The 14,649-nt window shown below is 61.3% G+C and overlaps 1 protein-coding gene across 4 annotated transcripts in view; it reads right to left on the bottom strand.

Annotated features, from left to right (window-relative positions):
* BRD1 (bromodomain containing 1) overlaps window positions 1–14,436 on the bottom strand; it is a 34,952-nt gene extending 20,516 nt beyond the window's left edge. For all 4 annotated transcript variants that reach the window (XR_005987798.1, XM_041755094.1, XM_041755095.1 and 1 more), the window contains exons 1-3: window positions 14,308–14,436; window positions 10,360–11,740; window positions 1,693–1,849 (exon numbers count right to left, since the gene is read on the bottom strand). Coding sequence is in view for 3 of the 4 variants with exons in the window: in XM_041755094.1 (XP_041611028.1) it covers window positions 1,693–1,849; window positions 10,360–11,726 (1,524 nt within the window). In the remaining variant the exon portion in view is untranslated. The remainder of the gene's footprint in view (window positions 1–1,692; window positions 1,850–10,359; window positions 11,741–14,307) is intronic.
* Between the last annotated feature and the right edge of the window lie 213 nt (window positions 14,437–14,649).

Here is a 14,649-nt window from a genome sequence, read left to right as displayed (position 1 = left end):
ATTTATTTTGTAGGCAGCAGCCTGGCTGGTCGCTCCCACCAGCCCACCTGTCCCAACGGGGAGGAGGGACGAACGGGCTGCAGATCACCGAGGCAGACATCGCTAACAAAGACCCCCGGGTGATGTGGTCTAGCGTGGATTCTGAGGCCCCAGGTCCGTGTGTACAGGATGCGCACGGCCCCCAGGATGGGCGGCATGCCCAAGACACAGGCATAGAGCCACCCCAGTCCGTGGCCCCAACACACTCGGGACATTCGCACAGCCCGGCCTCAAGTGTGCGTGCATCCAGCCACGAGCTCGACCGAGTGGGGCCCCTTCAGTAGACCCGAGTACCGCACGCAGCAGCCCCTGGCCCAGCAACCTTGGATGCCCGCGGCATGGGACTCGGACGGCGCTGAAGGTACCAGGCCGGGCGGGCTCCAAGCAGCTCCTTCCTTCCTTCCCCAGAGATGGAAAAGGCCAAGGGCACCCCACAGAGGCCCAGAATCTACAGTTTCGCTATGGGTCTCAAAAAGGATAAAAAAGACATTAAAATCCACCAAAAAACGTCTTTAAGCACTTAAATATGTTGATATTTTATGGGGTTTTTTTGTCACCACGGAATAAAAAAAATCCAAGAAAGGTTCCTTGGGAATGGCAGCAGCCTCCAGGCCGGGGCAATGGGGGCAGGGTCACACCTGGCCCGGGCCTGCAGGTGGGACCAGGGAGTGCCGCCAGAGACGGGAGCTGCCCTCCTGGCATCTGGGGTGACTGGGTGTCCATTCGCTCCACGACCACACACTCAGCTGGGCCGCTCTGCCCGCCTGGCCCAGTAGAGCCGCCTCCGGGCCACCACCGCCCTGCCTGCAGAGCCCCACAGACCAGGAACCTGGTGGACCCAGGAGCATGGCACCCAGCCCTGTCTGCCCATGTTCCCTCTGACACACTCAGCCACCTGGTGGCTCAGGATCAGCAGCAGGGCGGCCGCGTGGCCATCCGGCGTGAACTCATCGGAAGGACAGCTTCTGCTGTGCGCCCCGCGGGGCAGGGAGAGGGCAGCCAGCAGCTCTACTCTGCGCCAGGTCCCCCCCGGCCTCCCAGCCTGAGGCCTCATGGACAAGCTCTCCCTACAAAGCTGCCCACTCCCCACAGCATAAAGTGAGCTAATCAAGAATTTTGGGCAAAGTGCCGAAGAACCATTTTTGTCCTCAATTTATTTTTGTGGCATCGCACAGAGCCAATTTCTTACTTTCTAAATCCATTCTTCCAGAACTGCTTTCCACGCTCAGATGGTTCTACAAACCCAAATTTACCAAAACACAAGAGCTTGTTTGGTTTTGTTCTTTTAAAAAAGCAAATCCCGTTTCCGCTCACTCATGCGGGTTCCCGCCTCCCACCCTCCCTCCCTCCCTCCCCACCTCGGCCCTAGAAACAAACCACACCTCCCAGGTTTCCAAAACCGGAACTCCCAGAACTCCCAGCCCGGCACAGGGACCACAGCCTAGCGGGGGGCCTATCCTGCTGCCACCCCCGCAGGCTCACCCCGGGCGTCACCCACGTGTGCAGAAACGCCAGGTGGCAGGGACAGAGGAGAGGCGCCCAGATGGCCCAGGGTTTCAACCTTCAACGGCCCTGGGGCATCCAGAGGCCAGCATGGCCTGGTGCATCCTGTGCGGAGAGCAGGAGGAAGAGCGGGAGGGAGAGGCCACGTACCTGCTGCGTGCTCCGCTGGGACTGCAGGCTGGACTGGAGTCTGCGCAGCAGGGGGGCGCCGTTCCTTGACAGCCGTTTGAGCAGCCAGTAGCTGTGTGCTCTCTCCACAAACTGCTTCTTCCGCTGGATGGCCACCTGGTTCGCAATCCTATTTAATCTAAAACACGGAAAGACTCAGAGTTTAGCTTTGAAGGAGCACAGAACACGTTTTCACCGTGGAAACTCGGAACGACAGGGTCGCTCTCCACAAACCACCGCCCACACTTAGCGTCCGCTCTCAGCCACGCACACGAACTGCTGCCTCCTGCAGCCCCGGGCCTGACCACAGGGTCCCCCCGCTGGCCCTGCACCCGAGATGGACACGTCAAGGGAAGTCCGCGGAGCACAGCTCTCACCTCCTGACTCGGGACGCCCTGCTGCCCCTGGGCCCCCTCAAGGACCGGAGGGGAGGGTTGCAGACACCAGAGTGACAGTGGGGAGCGGCCGTGGGCGACAGCTTTGGGGACGCTAAAATGCACGCGGTTTGTGAAAACACGCACATGGAGGGGAATTATCATTTAAAAAAACCCAAAAGGCTCGCGGGAGGGCCTCTACATCCCCGCTGAGACAGAGCCGTGATTCATAAACGTGTTTCATGAGAAAAAAAAAAAAAAACCGTGTTTCATGAGGACAGAGAGACCGTTCGCTCGGTCATCAACTAAGAACTGAATGAAAACACAGATGAGCCAAGATGCTCCTCACTACACACCTAATGCCAAAACGTCGGGATGAAACCAAGGAACCTAAGACCAAATTTTGAAGAAGGTAAATCCTAAGTTTTACTAAACCATCAATGAACCAGGAGGCCAGAACGCCCCCTCCCCCGCATGCCCTCCCCGCAACGGTCCTTCTCCTAAAGCTCCAGTCGTTTCAAGACGCTTCCAAATCCTGCTGCTGTGGGCCTCCGTGCTGACTTCTGACGGGCACCTCCCACATGCTGCCCGGCCCCTGGGCTCACCCAGACCCAAGTGCGCAGAGCCAGCACGGCCTCTTGCGGCCAGGCCCAGCTCAGGCGTCTGCCCTGCAAAGGGACCCGATACTGAGGAACCGACACGGGGCAGCTCCACGCGGACCGGGCGGGGGGACTCTGCCAGAGCAGCCCCAGCAGACCCTAGAGAAGACGCCACAAGCTTCTGCAGGCAGGTGCAGAACCCACGCTCAAGTGCGTCCACCGACTGCCCGTGAGCACGGGGCCGCGCATCTACACACCCCAGGACCCTGGGTCACAGCCTCGTTGGGAGGTGGGGGGAGGACACCTGTCACAGCACCCAGGAGCACCTGCAACACCGCTGAGGGCACCAGCAGGAGGTGCTGGGGAACAGCTGGACCCACTCTCAGGCCTGCACGCAGGGGTCCTCGGCCGCAGCGGGGGCTGTGCTAGTCCTGCGCACTGCTGACCCAGGTGCTTATGGTGCAATTCCCGACTGAGGCGGGACTCAGGTGCCGTACGGAGCATGAACCTGAACGCACGCGGTGTGCAGATCCCCACCTCTGCACACAGGTGCTCTTACACAAGTACACACTCAGCCACTTCGACAGTGAAATGAGACAACATAAATAAAAGTATTTCTTAACGATGTGAAGGTTTAAGGAAACGCTGTCTGACAATGGGCTTATAAATAAAGATTTTGAACCTCATGAAACAAGCCACCATCTCCTCCGAGACAGGATCTCTGAACCATGAACAGCTTGCAGACCTGAGCAGCAAGGCGCTGATGAAAGTGCATTTCAAGGTGTCCTGGGGTATTTACTGAAAGCCTGCATTCTAAGCTGATGGGTGGGCACAGAGCGCCCAGGCACCCACCACGCGCCTCCTAGGATGCACAGCACCTCCTGGGAAGCAGCAGGGCTGGCACTGAGTGCACCCACATCAACCCTGCACCCACCCAGACCCCGGCCCCACAACCAACAGCAGATGAGGGCAGAGGAATGCTAGCACATGGGCCAGCCAAGGGATGGGGGCCCAGGGAACTCGCAGCAGGATGCGGATCCGGGTCCCTCAACATTCAACTCCAAAGGGAGAGAGTCCAAAAGGGACTATTGTAAGAGGGGACACAGAACTCGTGTGACTGTAAAGGCACAGCACCCCGTGGTGTTCAGAAAGTGGGTAATAAGGTGAGTCCGCGCAGGTGAGGACAGAGGCAGGCCCAGGGGCAGAAGGGCTGGCAGGTCCCGTCTCTCGAGTACAGAGCCTAACAGGGGTGTTCACCCCACTGCCATGCGTTTAAGAGTCTTTCTACTTTTGCATTTTAAGAATTTTTTAAAGATTCATTGGGGGGGGACAGAGTGGGAGAGGGAGAGAGAACACACACGTGCAGATGGGGAGGGGCAGAGCAAGAGATGCTCCACTGAGCAGGGAGAGGCCCCCTGGGGGCCTCAATCCCACGACCCTGAAATCATGACCTGAGCCGAAATCAAGAGTTAGATGCTCAACTGTGCCACCCAAATGCCCTTTTAAATATTTTTTTAAAAAATATAGGATTTGGTATGGGTATACAAAAAGATTAAAAGTTTGATTTTCTCAGGTCTTTCTGAATATGTCTCACACACAAGGTGCCTTCAGATGGAATATAACCTGGCTTCTGAAGAAATTGAGGGAGGACCCAACAGAAGATCAGTCAATAAAACATCAACTTGCGATTCTGGCATATAACCTGAACAAAGTTCTTTAAACTGAGTACCTTGCTCCAATAAAACTGCTTTTACACAACCTATTTACGTATGGCATGAGGATGCAGAGTGGCATCCACAGGGGCTGGGGCAGCGCCAGGAAAGCAGTACATCCACCTCAGACACCACCACATTCGCGAAGGCCCGTTTCCTGGAGGGACGCGCCCAGCACAGACCCCTCGTGGGGAAGGGGCTTCGTGCCACCCGAGCATGGTGGCGGCCTCAGTGGCCCCACCAGATCATGGAGACACAACAAGGGAGGCCCAGCGACTGGCGGGATGGCGACCGGCCCCAGGACACGGGGGAGGACGCGGAGGCACGCTGCCCGACTCCACTGAATTCACTTTTGGGAATGATGAGCCTCCTCCGAATATTCCAGAAACGACACCTTTCAGCTATTTGATCTCAGGTGAAGAATGCTGGACTTGAACTCAAAACTTTAACGCAGGAGGCGCCACACTGCTTTTCAAAATTATTTTGGCAGGTTTTGTCCAAAATACCATAGAAAGGAGAAAGGCTGATGGGTAACACGCAAAGACTCCCAAGGGAGGTCGGGACGCCGGCCACCGGACGCCGGCCACGGGACGCCAGCCACGGGACGCCAGCCACGGACCGCCACCTCTGTGCTGCGCCACGGCAGGCAGGCTGGCGGGCCCAACACCCACAATCACACAAGTTTCACATCAGCTCGCTGTCCCCCTCCCGACAACGCGGTCAAGGACACCTCGAGGAAGCTGGGCAGAGACGCAAGCAAAAGCTAAGGAAGTGGAAATGGGAAGACACGAGCAAGTGTTGACAGAGGAGCCCTCCCCCCACCCCGGGCTCTGCAAGAGCCAGTAAGCCAGCTCTGGAGGGCCCTGCCTGAGAAAGCAGGGGACAGACACACCAGGGCGGAGGAACAGATGAACCAGAATCCGTTAAAAAGGAGAATCACAAAAGCAGAGACAGGAAGCCAACCCAGAGAAAAACACAAGTTCCCAAAACTCACTTGTGAAGCACAAATGAAACCTCAATACGTTCACAGCAAGGGTTTTAAGAAGAGAATCCATAGTCTTAAAATTTTCCTCCCACCCCCAAAAGGAAAGGAAAAAGACAGTTTTTCGGAAGAGGTCGGCCTGGAAGACCAGGCCACGTCCTGCCACCAGCGGGGACAGCAGGTGTCCCACCCAAGGAGGCAGGGGCGGCAGCCACACAAGGGAAACGCCAAACTCACTTGCAAACATACCTGACAAACCGAGTCCTTCTGGGTGTAGAGCGACTGCACCCGCCCTGATGAGCAAGGGGGTCTGTCCCAGGGAGGCAAAGGGGGGGCCGGAGTGACAAGGTCCAGAGCGAGCCCACGGACAATGGGAAAGAGGGCGGGATGCGGTTGTCTCTCCAGAGACGTGGAAAAGCCACCGGTCAACCAACCTCAACTCACCCCAAGCGGGGCCGGAGAGGCCCCATCCTGTCCCTGCTCCCCAGAGAAGGGCCAACAGGGTGATGGGCAAAGCTCAGGGCGGGATGTGCACAGCGTTCCTGGGGGAGGAGAGCGCAGGACGTCACTGAGCCACACAAAGACGTCAGTAAGGGTACACGCTCTCGGCTACGCGGGGTTCACAGAGGACCCGTAGTGAGTATACAGGTGGCCTCCAAACCCGTCTGCAGGCGCCAAGGGATTTCCAAATTCCCAAGGAGGGCTGTCAGAAAACCTGACAAGGGACTCCACACTGGTGAGCGTGGGGGAGGCGGGGCCCCATGTGGAGGGGAGCATGGCCGCCCCCCAGGGATGGGCAGGGGCTGCACGGTGCTCACGGACCCCAGGGAGAGCAGACTGCCCGTAGGGGACGAGAGAAAACACAGCCACGCTGAAACCCACATTGTGCTCATCCCTTGTGAGAAACTCGTCCCCAAGGGACTGAAGCCAAGGGCCAAGGAACAGGGTCACCAAGTGACCAAGGCCGGCACGCGCACTGCGACACTTCGGGGAAGGGTGGCCAGCCCCAGGGACGGACCCTCTGCACGCAGGCCCACACGGCCCGCAAACCCAGAGACACGACGGTGTTGAGGCTGGGGAGTCGGCCGGCCACAGACTGGGAGGGCCACCTTCTAGAACATCCTGGGGCCTTCGGGATGTGAAGGCCCACGGGGCTAGGACAGGCACCAACCACAAACAAGGCCACCCCGCAGGGAGCCGGTGCCGGAGGCCTGGCTTGCAGCGCCCCAGCACCGGTGACAGTCGGCCGCCACACCATCCCCTCACCATCCCCTCCGGCCACTCCACCCACGGAGGTGACCGATGATGACAACGCACAGCAGCGGTCTAAGAAAAACCCTGGGCCTCTGCAGATGAAGAAAAGCTAACTACGTACATGCTCCGTGTCTTAGGAGCTGTGGCAGGACGTGAGCCGCGCCAGCAGGACACGAGGCGGCCTGGCCAAGGCTATGCGACACCATGCGGGGGAGTCCAGGCTGCCCACGGGGACACGGCCACCGCGAGAAGCAGCTCATTGGGAGACGGGGGGGGGGGGGGGGGGGGGGGGGGGAGGGGGGAGCACCGGAAGGCCGGGGTCACCAGGCCGGAGGGTACGGGCTGCTGCAGGAAACACGGGGCAGCGGCAGGACGGCCGTGGACGGGCCCCAGGGAGCACATGCCACCCAGGACAGGACAGCGACACCAGAACACCAGGAGATTCCTACGGGCTCCCCACAGAGACGCGCTGCCACACAAAAGGAGAACGAGGGAAGGAAGGGGCACAGGCGACCAGCTGCAGGGACCGCTGGGGGGCGGCCCAAGGGCCCAAACCTCAAGACTGTCCCAGTCATACACACGAGCCGAGCCGAGATGTGGAGGGGAGGATGTGCACCTTCGAAGAGCATAGCACCACCTCCAGCCGCGCCCCTGCCCCAGGCTGCACCCGGAGGCACCCCTGCGATGCCAGCCAGCCGCCCACCTCCAGACCCACAGCAACACCAGAAGAGGCCACACATGACAGCACTGTCTTCAAGGTTTTCAAGGTCGATGTGTAAACCAGCACAGACCAGCAGAGACCAGTCGCCCCGGTGCGTTAACACCAGGGTGTGGACCGGAGGGCCCCACCCCAACTCAGGTGGCTGCTCTGAGGGTGGGCCAATGGGGCCCTGGGAGTGCTCCTGTAAAGCTGCTTTTCTTTAAAAAATCCTACTATTTGGTAAGCACCTAGGTTTGCCTCTAGTTTTCCATTCTGAAACTTTTTATATAAATACCATGGAAAACGGAAAAATATGCAACTAAAAAGTTATTTTCTGTACACACATGCATAATCACTGAACAGACATGCTCATGGTGTCCAGCGTCACGTGGAGACTGGGGGTTTAGGTCCCACCTCCCAAGTGTCCTGAGTCTTTGTAACAAGCACAACCGGCACAAGCACAACCCGCACGACTTGCTTTGGGAATGCTCAGAGGCCAGATGCAGGCCAGGGTGGCAGGAGCGAAATCCAAGTGATGGAGACGAGACAGATAAGAACGGGCACGCCACCGTCACCCCACGGGCAGGATCCTCCCGGGCAGGAGCGCCCCGCCCCAGCCCGCCACCCTCCCCAGGAGCAGGGCGGCCGGACCAGCCACACCCAGGCACACCCAGGCCTCGGCATCAGGACCCTAAGAGTAGCAGCTGGCACGCCCAGGCCCCCGGCACCTGTCCTGCAGCCTACAGGGTGGTCGACAGCGGGTGGCCTGCCGGCTGAGGGTGGCTTGGAGCCCCTCCAAGGGTGGGGCTGTGGCCCGGACATCAAGGTGTCCACACACTGACCCCACACGCCACTGCCCTCTACTCTAAAGTGAAATAACAGCATCCTCCTAATTTACAGAAAGGAAAACCAAACATGGGCCTCTCGACCTTCGGTACGCGGTTTGGCCGCATCTCCTTGCTTGGAAACACTTGGGCCCAAAGCCGGGGTCTTCTCTTCCATCAGGCCCGCTCAGTGGAGACCTGAGGGCCCACGGTCCCAGCTGGAGACGCCCTGTCCTGCGAAGGGCCGCAGCCCCCGCCAGCCCCCGCCTAGCCCCCATGCAGCCTCCCGCCAGCGCCCTGCCAGGGGCTCCTAACCACATGGCGCTGCTCACACAGAGGCAAGTACGCTACTTCAGGCTTCTCGATTTGTTAGGCCACGTTTTTTTTTTCCTTTCATTTCTCTCAATTACAGGAAAGCTCAAATTTTTAGGGGTCTTCAACAGAAGCTCTTTTTATTATTTTTATTTATTTATTTATTTTTTATTTATGATAGGCACAGTGAGAGAGGCAGAGACACAGGCAGAGAGAGAAGCAGGCTCCATGCACCGGGAGCCCGATGTGGGACTCAATCCCGGGTCTCCAGGATCGCGCCCTGGGCCAAAGGCAGGCGCTAAACCGCTGCGCCACCCAGGGATCCCTCAACAGAAGCTCTTGATGCAAATCTCATACTTTCTGCCCCACAGATAGAAACGCAAGTGAAACTAACATTGAAAAAGTCTAGCTGACTGACAGCAAAGAGACCCCTTGGCATTGGCAGCGCTTCCTTCTGGGTACAAGGGGTGAGCATTCTTACTCGCTTCTGAACTTACTCTAGAGTGACTGCACACGCTCTAGAAAATGTCACTTTGGGAAAAGTCATACTTCTAATTCTTTTATTTTTTAAAGATGTATTTACTTTACAGAAAAACTGTGCACGAGGTGGGAGGGGAAGAGGGAGAGCAGCAGACTCCGTGCTGAGCAGAGCCCCGGAGCCAGGGCTCGATCCCAGGACCCTGAGATCACGCCCTGAGCCGAAGGCAGACGGGTTACCTGCGCAGCCCCGGGCCCCCCCGCTTCTAATTCTTAAGAGACGGTAGTACCGGCTCTGGAAGACAGCTCAGAATGTCTTACAACCGGACTGGTGAGCTCGACACGACCCAGGACCCACAGACACCAAACCTGGCTGTTGAGTCGCAGCGCACTGAGGCAGGAATCCCTCGCTCAGACCCGTGGGGAGCCAGCACTGGGAGCCACCGCCCGATACGCTATGAGGACGTCCACTGCCCAGCGACCAGCGTACCCCACAGCCTGTCACACAGCGGTTTGTGAGACAAACAGGTCGTGCATCCGGCAGCAGGTGGTGGCGAGCCGCCCTCAGGAGCACAAGCCCGGGCCCACCCCCTCCTGCAGCCATCTGACAGCCCCACACCCCACGCCAAGTGCACACCGTCCCCAAGGCTCAGCAAGTGTCTGAGGCAGCACGCCCCACGCCAAGTGCACTCCATCCCCAAGGCTCAGCAAGTGTCTGAGGGAGCGAGTGGTCTGCTCTCCCACACGCAGGCTCTGACATCACCAGGTCATTCACCTCACGTTCCCAACAAAATACAAAGAGCAAGTCAGTCACGAGAGGGGGAGGCAGAGACGAGACAAGGTCAGGAACAAGAGCAGACACAGCTGGGGCGCAGGGGTCAGGGCCGGGCAGGGCTGGACCCCACCCCAGCCCCTCAGGCTGCCCCCCCATCACAGGACACCCACTAGCCCTGCTGCAGACCCCCCGACCCCTTGGAGGCCACCCCAACTGCTGCGGTCTCCCCCGTCCCCAACCACAGGGGACGCCCGCCGCACCCCGCACACGGCTCCAAGCTGGAGGGCCCTACACGGACAGCCCTACATGACGTTCGTGCCACAAAGGAAAGGGTCGGGAAACCCAGAGAGGCCGTCACCGACAGGAAGGAGACCGGGCCTCCCTCCAGAAGCTACCGTCAGCCCCACTGATCTCCACCATCTCTCACCTTCCTCTTCACAAGAAATCATTTTTAAAATACCACAAGGTTCCCAAAGCCGGTGGGAGAGCAGATGAGGAAGAACGACAGCTACTCGCGTCCACACCTGCGGCGCTAGGGCCTGGGAAACGAACCCTGCAGTCGGGCAGCTCAGGGGAGAGGGACCGTCAGCCACGGAACCAAGGCTCCGGGCTCCCCCATCCCTCGCTGGTGCGCACGTACCTCTGAGGGGGGATGTAGGGCGCGCACACAGGCGGCAGGGCCGCGCAGGGCTCACTCAGGGTCTTCTTGGCCTTTTTTGCTTTCTTCCTGACCTTGGACGTGGACCTGACCGCTTTGACAGAGCTGTCCTTTCGACAGACGCCGTTCTTCATTTCAACCTCCCCGTATATGTTCAGGGGCCTCCGCGTACAGCCCGGGGGCGTGTGGACGTCACAGTAAGCGGTCTTCCTGACGGAGAAGGTGGTGGCACCTCCGGTGAGCTCCTTCACGGGCTCCATCTTCATGTAGAGGCCAGCCTTCTGGGCACAGGTCACGTGGAAGGCGGTGTAGCAGTTGGCCTTGTGGCACTGGATGCAGGCCCCCACACCCTTCTGCTTACAGAGGTAGCATGTCAGTTTCCACCGGGCCGGGGGGATGTTCCTCACGCCGTCGATGGGCTCGATGAACACCGTGTTGGCAAAGCCCACCTCCGGGATCCATAGGGCGCACACCACGTGGCCCCAGCGGTCGTCATCCGTCTTTTTGAAGGCACCTCCCTTGTTGGGGCAGAGCACACAGTCGGCAGGCCGCGCCCGGGACTGCAGGCAGTGTCGGCACAACCACTGGCCCTCGGGGATATAGGGCACCCCGTAGCACTCCTGGTGCACGGCCAGGTTGCACATGTCGCAGAAGAGGATCACGTTGCTGTTCTGGCACTCGCCATCCATGCAGATGCAGCACACGGCGTCCTCGTCGATCAGGGACTGCTGCTCTCCCTGCTTCTGGTTCTCGCAGTAGGACTCCTTCTCGAAGCGGTCCATCAAGAACTCAAACACGCTCTGGGACACGGCCGAGACGCAGTCGCCCTTCCGCTTCTCGTTGACAATCTCCAGCCAGGCATAGTCCTCCTCGTCCATGTCGTACTCCACCTCGTTGTCCAACTCCTCGGCCGACTTCTCGATGAACTTGTAGTACACGGGGGGCCGCCTGGGGGCGGAGGGCGGGCTGTACTCCACGATCCGCACCTTGGGCTCGGGAAGCGCGCTGGCCGACGCCAGTGGGCCGTGGGCACTGGGGAGGGCTTCATGTTTCTTTTTGACTCTGTTGTTTTTGTGGCGCTTAGTTCGTAAGCACACTGGCGGCCGCTCGCTGTTCTCCTTATTGCTGTTGCACTCGCTCAGTTCTTGAGCGGTGAGGTCATCCTCTAATATGATCTCCAGAGGATCAAAAATGCTGATCCTATGCAGGCGCCCCTCAATCTCGATCTCCACCATCCTCTGGGCTTGGGCGTAGGTCAGGGTCTCTCGCGTGGGGGAGTGCTTAGTACTGCACGGGGAGGAAGGGTGCCTCGCTGCAGCGCCGCGATGACATCGTCCTTTCCTCCTCATTTGGTACTGACTCCCTGAAACAGAGGCACACGGAAGGTTAACTCCCTGCAGAGGACCGACACGGGAAACCCACCAAAGACGCAAACCGACTCGAACTAAATCAAAACGAAACTCCCAGCTCGGGGCTCTGAGGCTTCCGAAACCACCCATGGCAGGACTCATTCTCATGTTCCAGGGACCGCCTGGACCAAAGGACACAAGTAGCCAGGAGTGGCCTTTATAGGCACAAGCCTCTCTGGGCCGCTCTGTGGTTCCCCTGGCTCACCGGTCACCTTGGACCAAGCTAACAGGTCACCCGGGTGACGGCAACAACCCTCCTGAGTGGCGGTCCCCACCCGAGCCCAGTCAAAGTCCGCACATAGGGCTGGACCCCAGCAGGCCCAGAGGTCGCGAGAGCAAGGCGAGCATGCTCGCTGGCTGCCCGCTCCTGACCCGCACTCCCCTTCACCAGCCCTCCTCTGCCCCGCTGGCCCCAGGAGCACCCCTGCAGCCCCGGCGTCATAAACCCACTGGGTGTCGGGAGCCCTGGCAGTCTGGCCACAGCAGTCCATCCCCTGGAGCACGGTCTCCGCACCGTGTCGAAGCACAGGGCCTCTAGGCCATGCCAGGACCACAGAGGTGAGCCCCATGGCGGCCCGGGTGGCCGTCTACATCCCCAGGAATCCCAAGGCAGCTTCCAGAGGGCCTCAGCAGTGACCACCACAGGAACCCCACAGCCCAGGCCACCTGCCCCTTCCCCCAGGCGGCGCTTCTCAGCTGTCATAGGGAGTGTGGTGCTGGGCCGTGCTCTCCTCGTCAAGTGCACCCAGACAAAATGTGCAGTGTGCCGCGGATGCATCTCTGCTCCCCCTCCACACGGAAGGCCACCCGAGGACCACATGCTGCCAACAAAGGCCCCGCCCCGGGGCTGCCGGCAGGGGCTCAGGTGCCCCGATGTCCTGGCTGCAGACGTCTCTGAGAATTTGCTCCTCAGACCTCCATCAGCTCGCTCAGGGACACAGCCTATTTTCAGTGTCCCTCCCGTGACAACTCCTGACTTTGGACTGAGCAACGTGCCACGTTGGGAGCCTGCAGTGAGGACCTGATTCCTCCCTCCAAACCACTACACTCTACTGAGAGGAAGCAAGATGCACGTTCAAGTTGGAGCCCCAGGCCCGTTGCTTCGTGGCCAGCCAGAACTCGGGAACCTGGCACGGGGGTGCAGCCTCACAGCCACCCGGTGGGTCTCAGGGAAAAGCCCTGAGAGGGTACCTGGGGAGTCCTGGGAGGCAACCCCAGCACACCCTAGGTGCACGTAACACAGAGCCTTCAGGTTTTCCTTTTCCTTTTCTCAAATAGAAATCCATTTCTCATATTGAAATTTTACAGGAGTGCTCTGTAAACACAAGCATGGCAAACACCGTGGCCTGTTGAGACCCAACTCACTGGCCTGTCAGGGTGTCCAGGCGCCTGCTCAGCCCTGGACAGCCTGGCAACAGGGAGCAAAGCCATGACCTGGCCAGCCCTGGGGCACAGTCCCTTGTGAAGGGAGCTGGGTGTCCCCCCCAGGCCGGGTGACAGCCCTGAGGGCGTCCGCACCGCAGCCTACAAGCAGAGGACCCTGAAGCACCCAGGGACCACACGACATGTCATTACTGAGACCGGGCGAAGACGCCGCCGGTTACTCACCAGGTGCAGAGCAAACCTGTAATTGTGTCCTCCAGCCCCAGCACCCAGCGCTCTAACTAGGAGCAGCCTTCGGGACCCACCGCCTCCCTGGGGCTCCCAGGGGCTCCTGAACCACTTTCTACAAGAAATTCATCAAACGCTTAACGGTCCGACAGCTCTAGAACCTGAGAACAGAACCGCGCCTCCGCCCGTCTACACCCGCGGACGCTGCGAGCCCCTGGGCCGCGTCCACACCGGGCGGTGGTCCGGGAAGCCCTGCTCGCGCTTTTACACCGGCTCGTGCGCTGCGGGGCGCGGGACGGGGCGCGGGACGGGGCGCGGGACGGGGCGCGGCGGGTCTCCCGCGAGGACCGACGGCGGGACGAGGGCGGCCCGCTCCCGCGCGGCACTGAATGCCGCCCCCAGCGTGCGGGCGCCAGGCAGGGGTGAAGTCTGCGGGCGAGGGAAGCGGAGCCGATGGGCGTGGCGCCTTCCTGGGCCTGCGGACTCGGTCGGGCCGCGGCGCCCTGCAGCCCCGAGGCGGCGGGGAGGGGGAGGGGAGGCGGGGGGGCCGGAGGGGGCCGGAGGGGGCGGGGGCCGAGCACCGCGGGCCGCCCACCTGCCGCCGCGGGGACGCCGGGCGCGGGCAGCTTCCCGGGCGGCCAAGCAGACGCGCGGCCTGTTACATAACGCCCCGCTCGGCCCCGCGGCCGCCGGCTCCGCGGCCTCCCCGGGCCCCCGCGCCCCCGGCCCCGCCCCCGCCCCCCGCCCCCGCCCCGATCCCCGGGTCCCCGCCCGGCCCCGGCCCCCCCCGCGCCCGGGCCGCCCGCTCGCCCGCCCGCCCGCGGACAATGCGCCTCCCGCCGCGGCCGCCAACATGGCGCCGGCCCCCCCCGCCCGCCCGGCCCGGCCCGCCGCCCCCCCGCCCACTCACCGTCGGGGCCGCGGCGCGGGAGCCCGGGGGGCGCGGAGGCCGGCGCGGCCCAGGCGGCGCTAATGGCGCCCGCGGCTCCCCCGCCAACGGCCCGCGCAGGCCCGGGCCGCTCTCCGGGCGCGGGGTGCGGGGGCGGCCGCCGGGGCGGGCGGGCGGGGGCGGGGGCGCGGGCGGCGGGCGCGGGCGGGCGGGGGCGCGGGGGTCGGACGCCCGGGCCGGCGCGGCGCTCGCTCCCCAGCGAAGCAAACAATGCGGCGAGCGCTCCGCCCGGCGCCCTGCGTGACGGACGCGCCCCGCCCGCCGCCGCCGTGACGCACGCCGCCGGGGGAGGGGCGGGGCGGG

This window comes from Vulpes lagopus, chromosome 5 (assembly GCF_018345385.1).
Source record: "Vulpes lagopus strain Blue_001 chromosome 5, ASM1834538v1, whole genome shotgun sequence".
Taxonomy (NCBI): domain Eukaryota; kingdom Metazoa; phylum Chordata; class Mammalia; order Carnivora; family Canidae; genus Vulpes; species Vulpes lagopus.
This window is presented reverse-complemented; position numbering and strand designations above follow the sequence as displayed.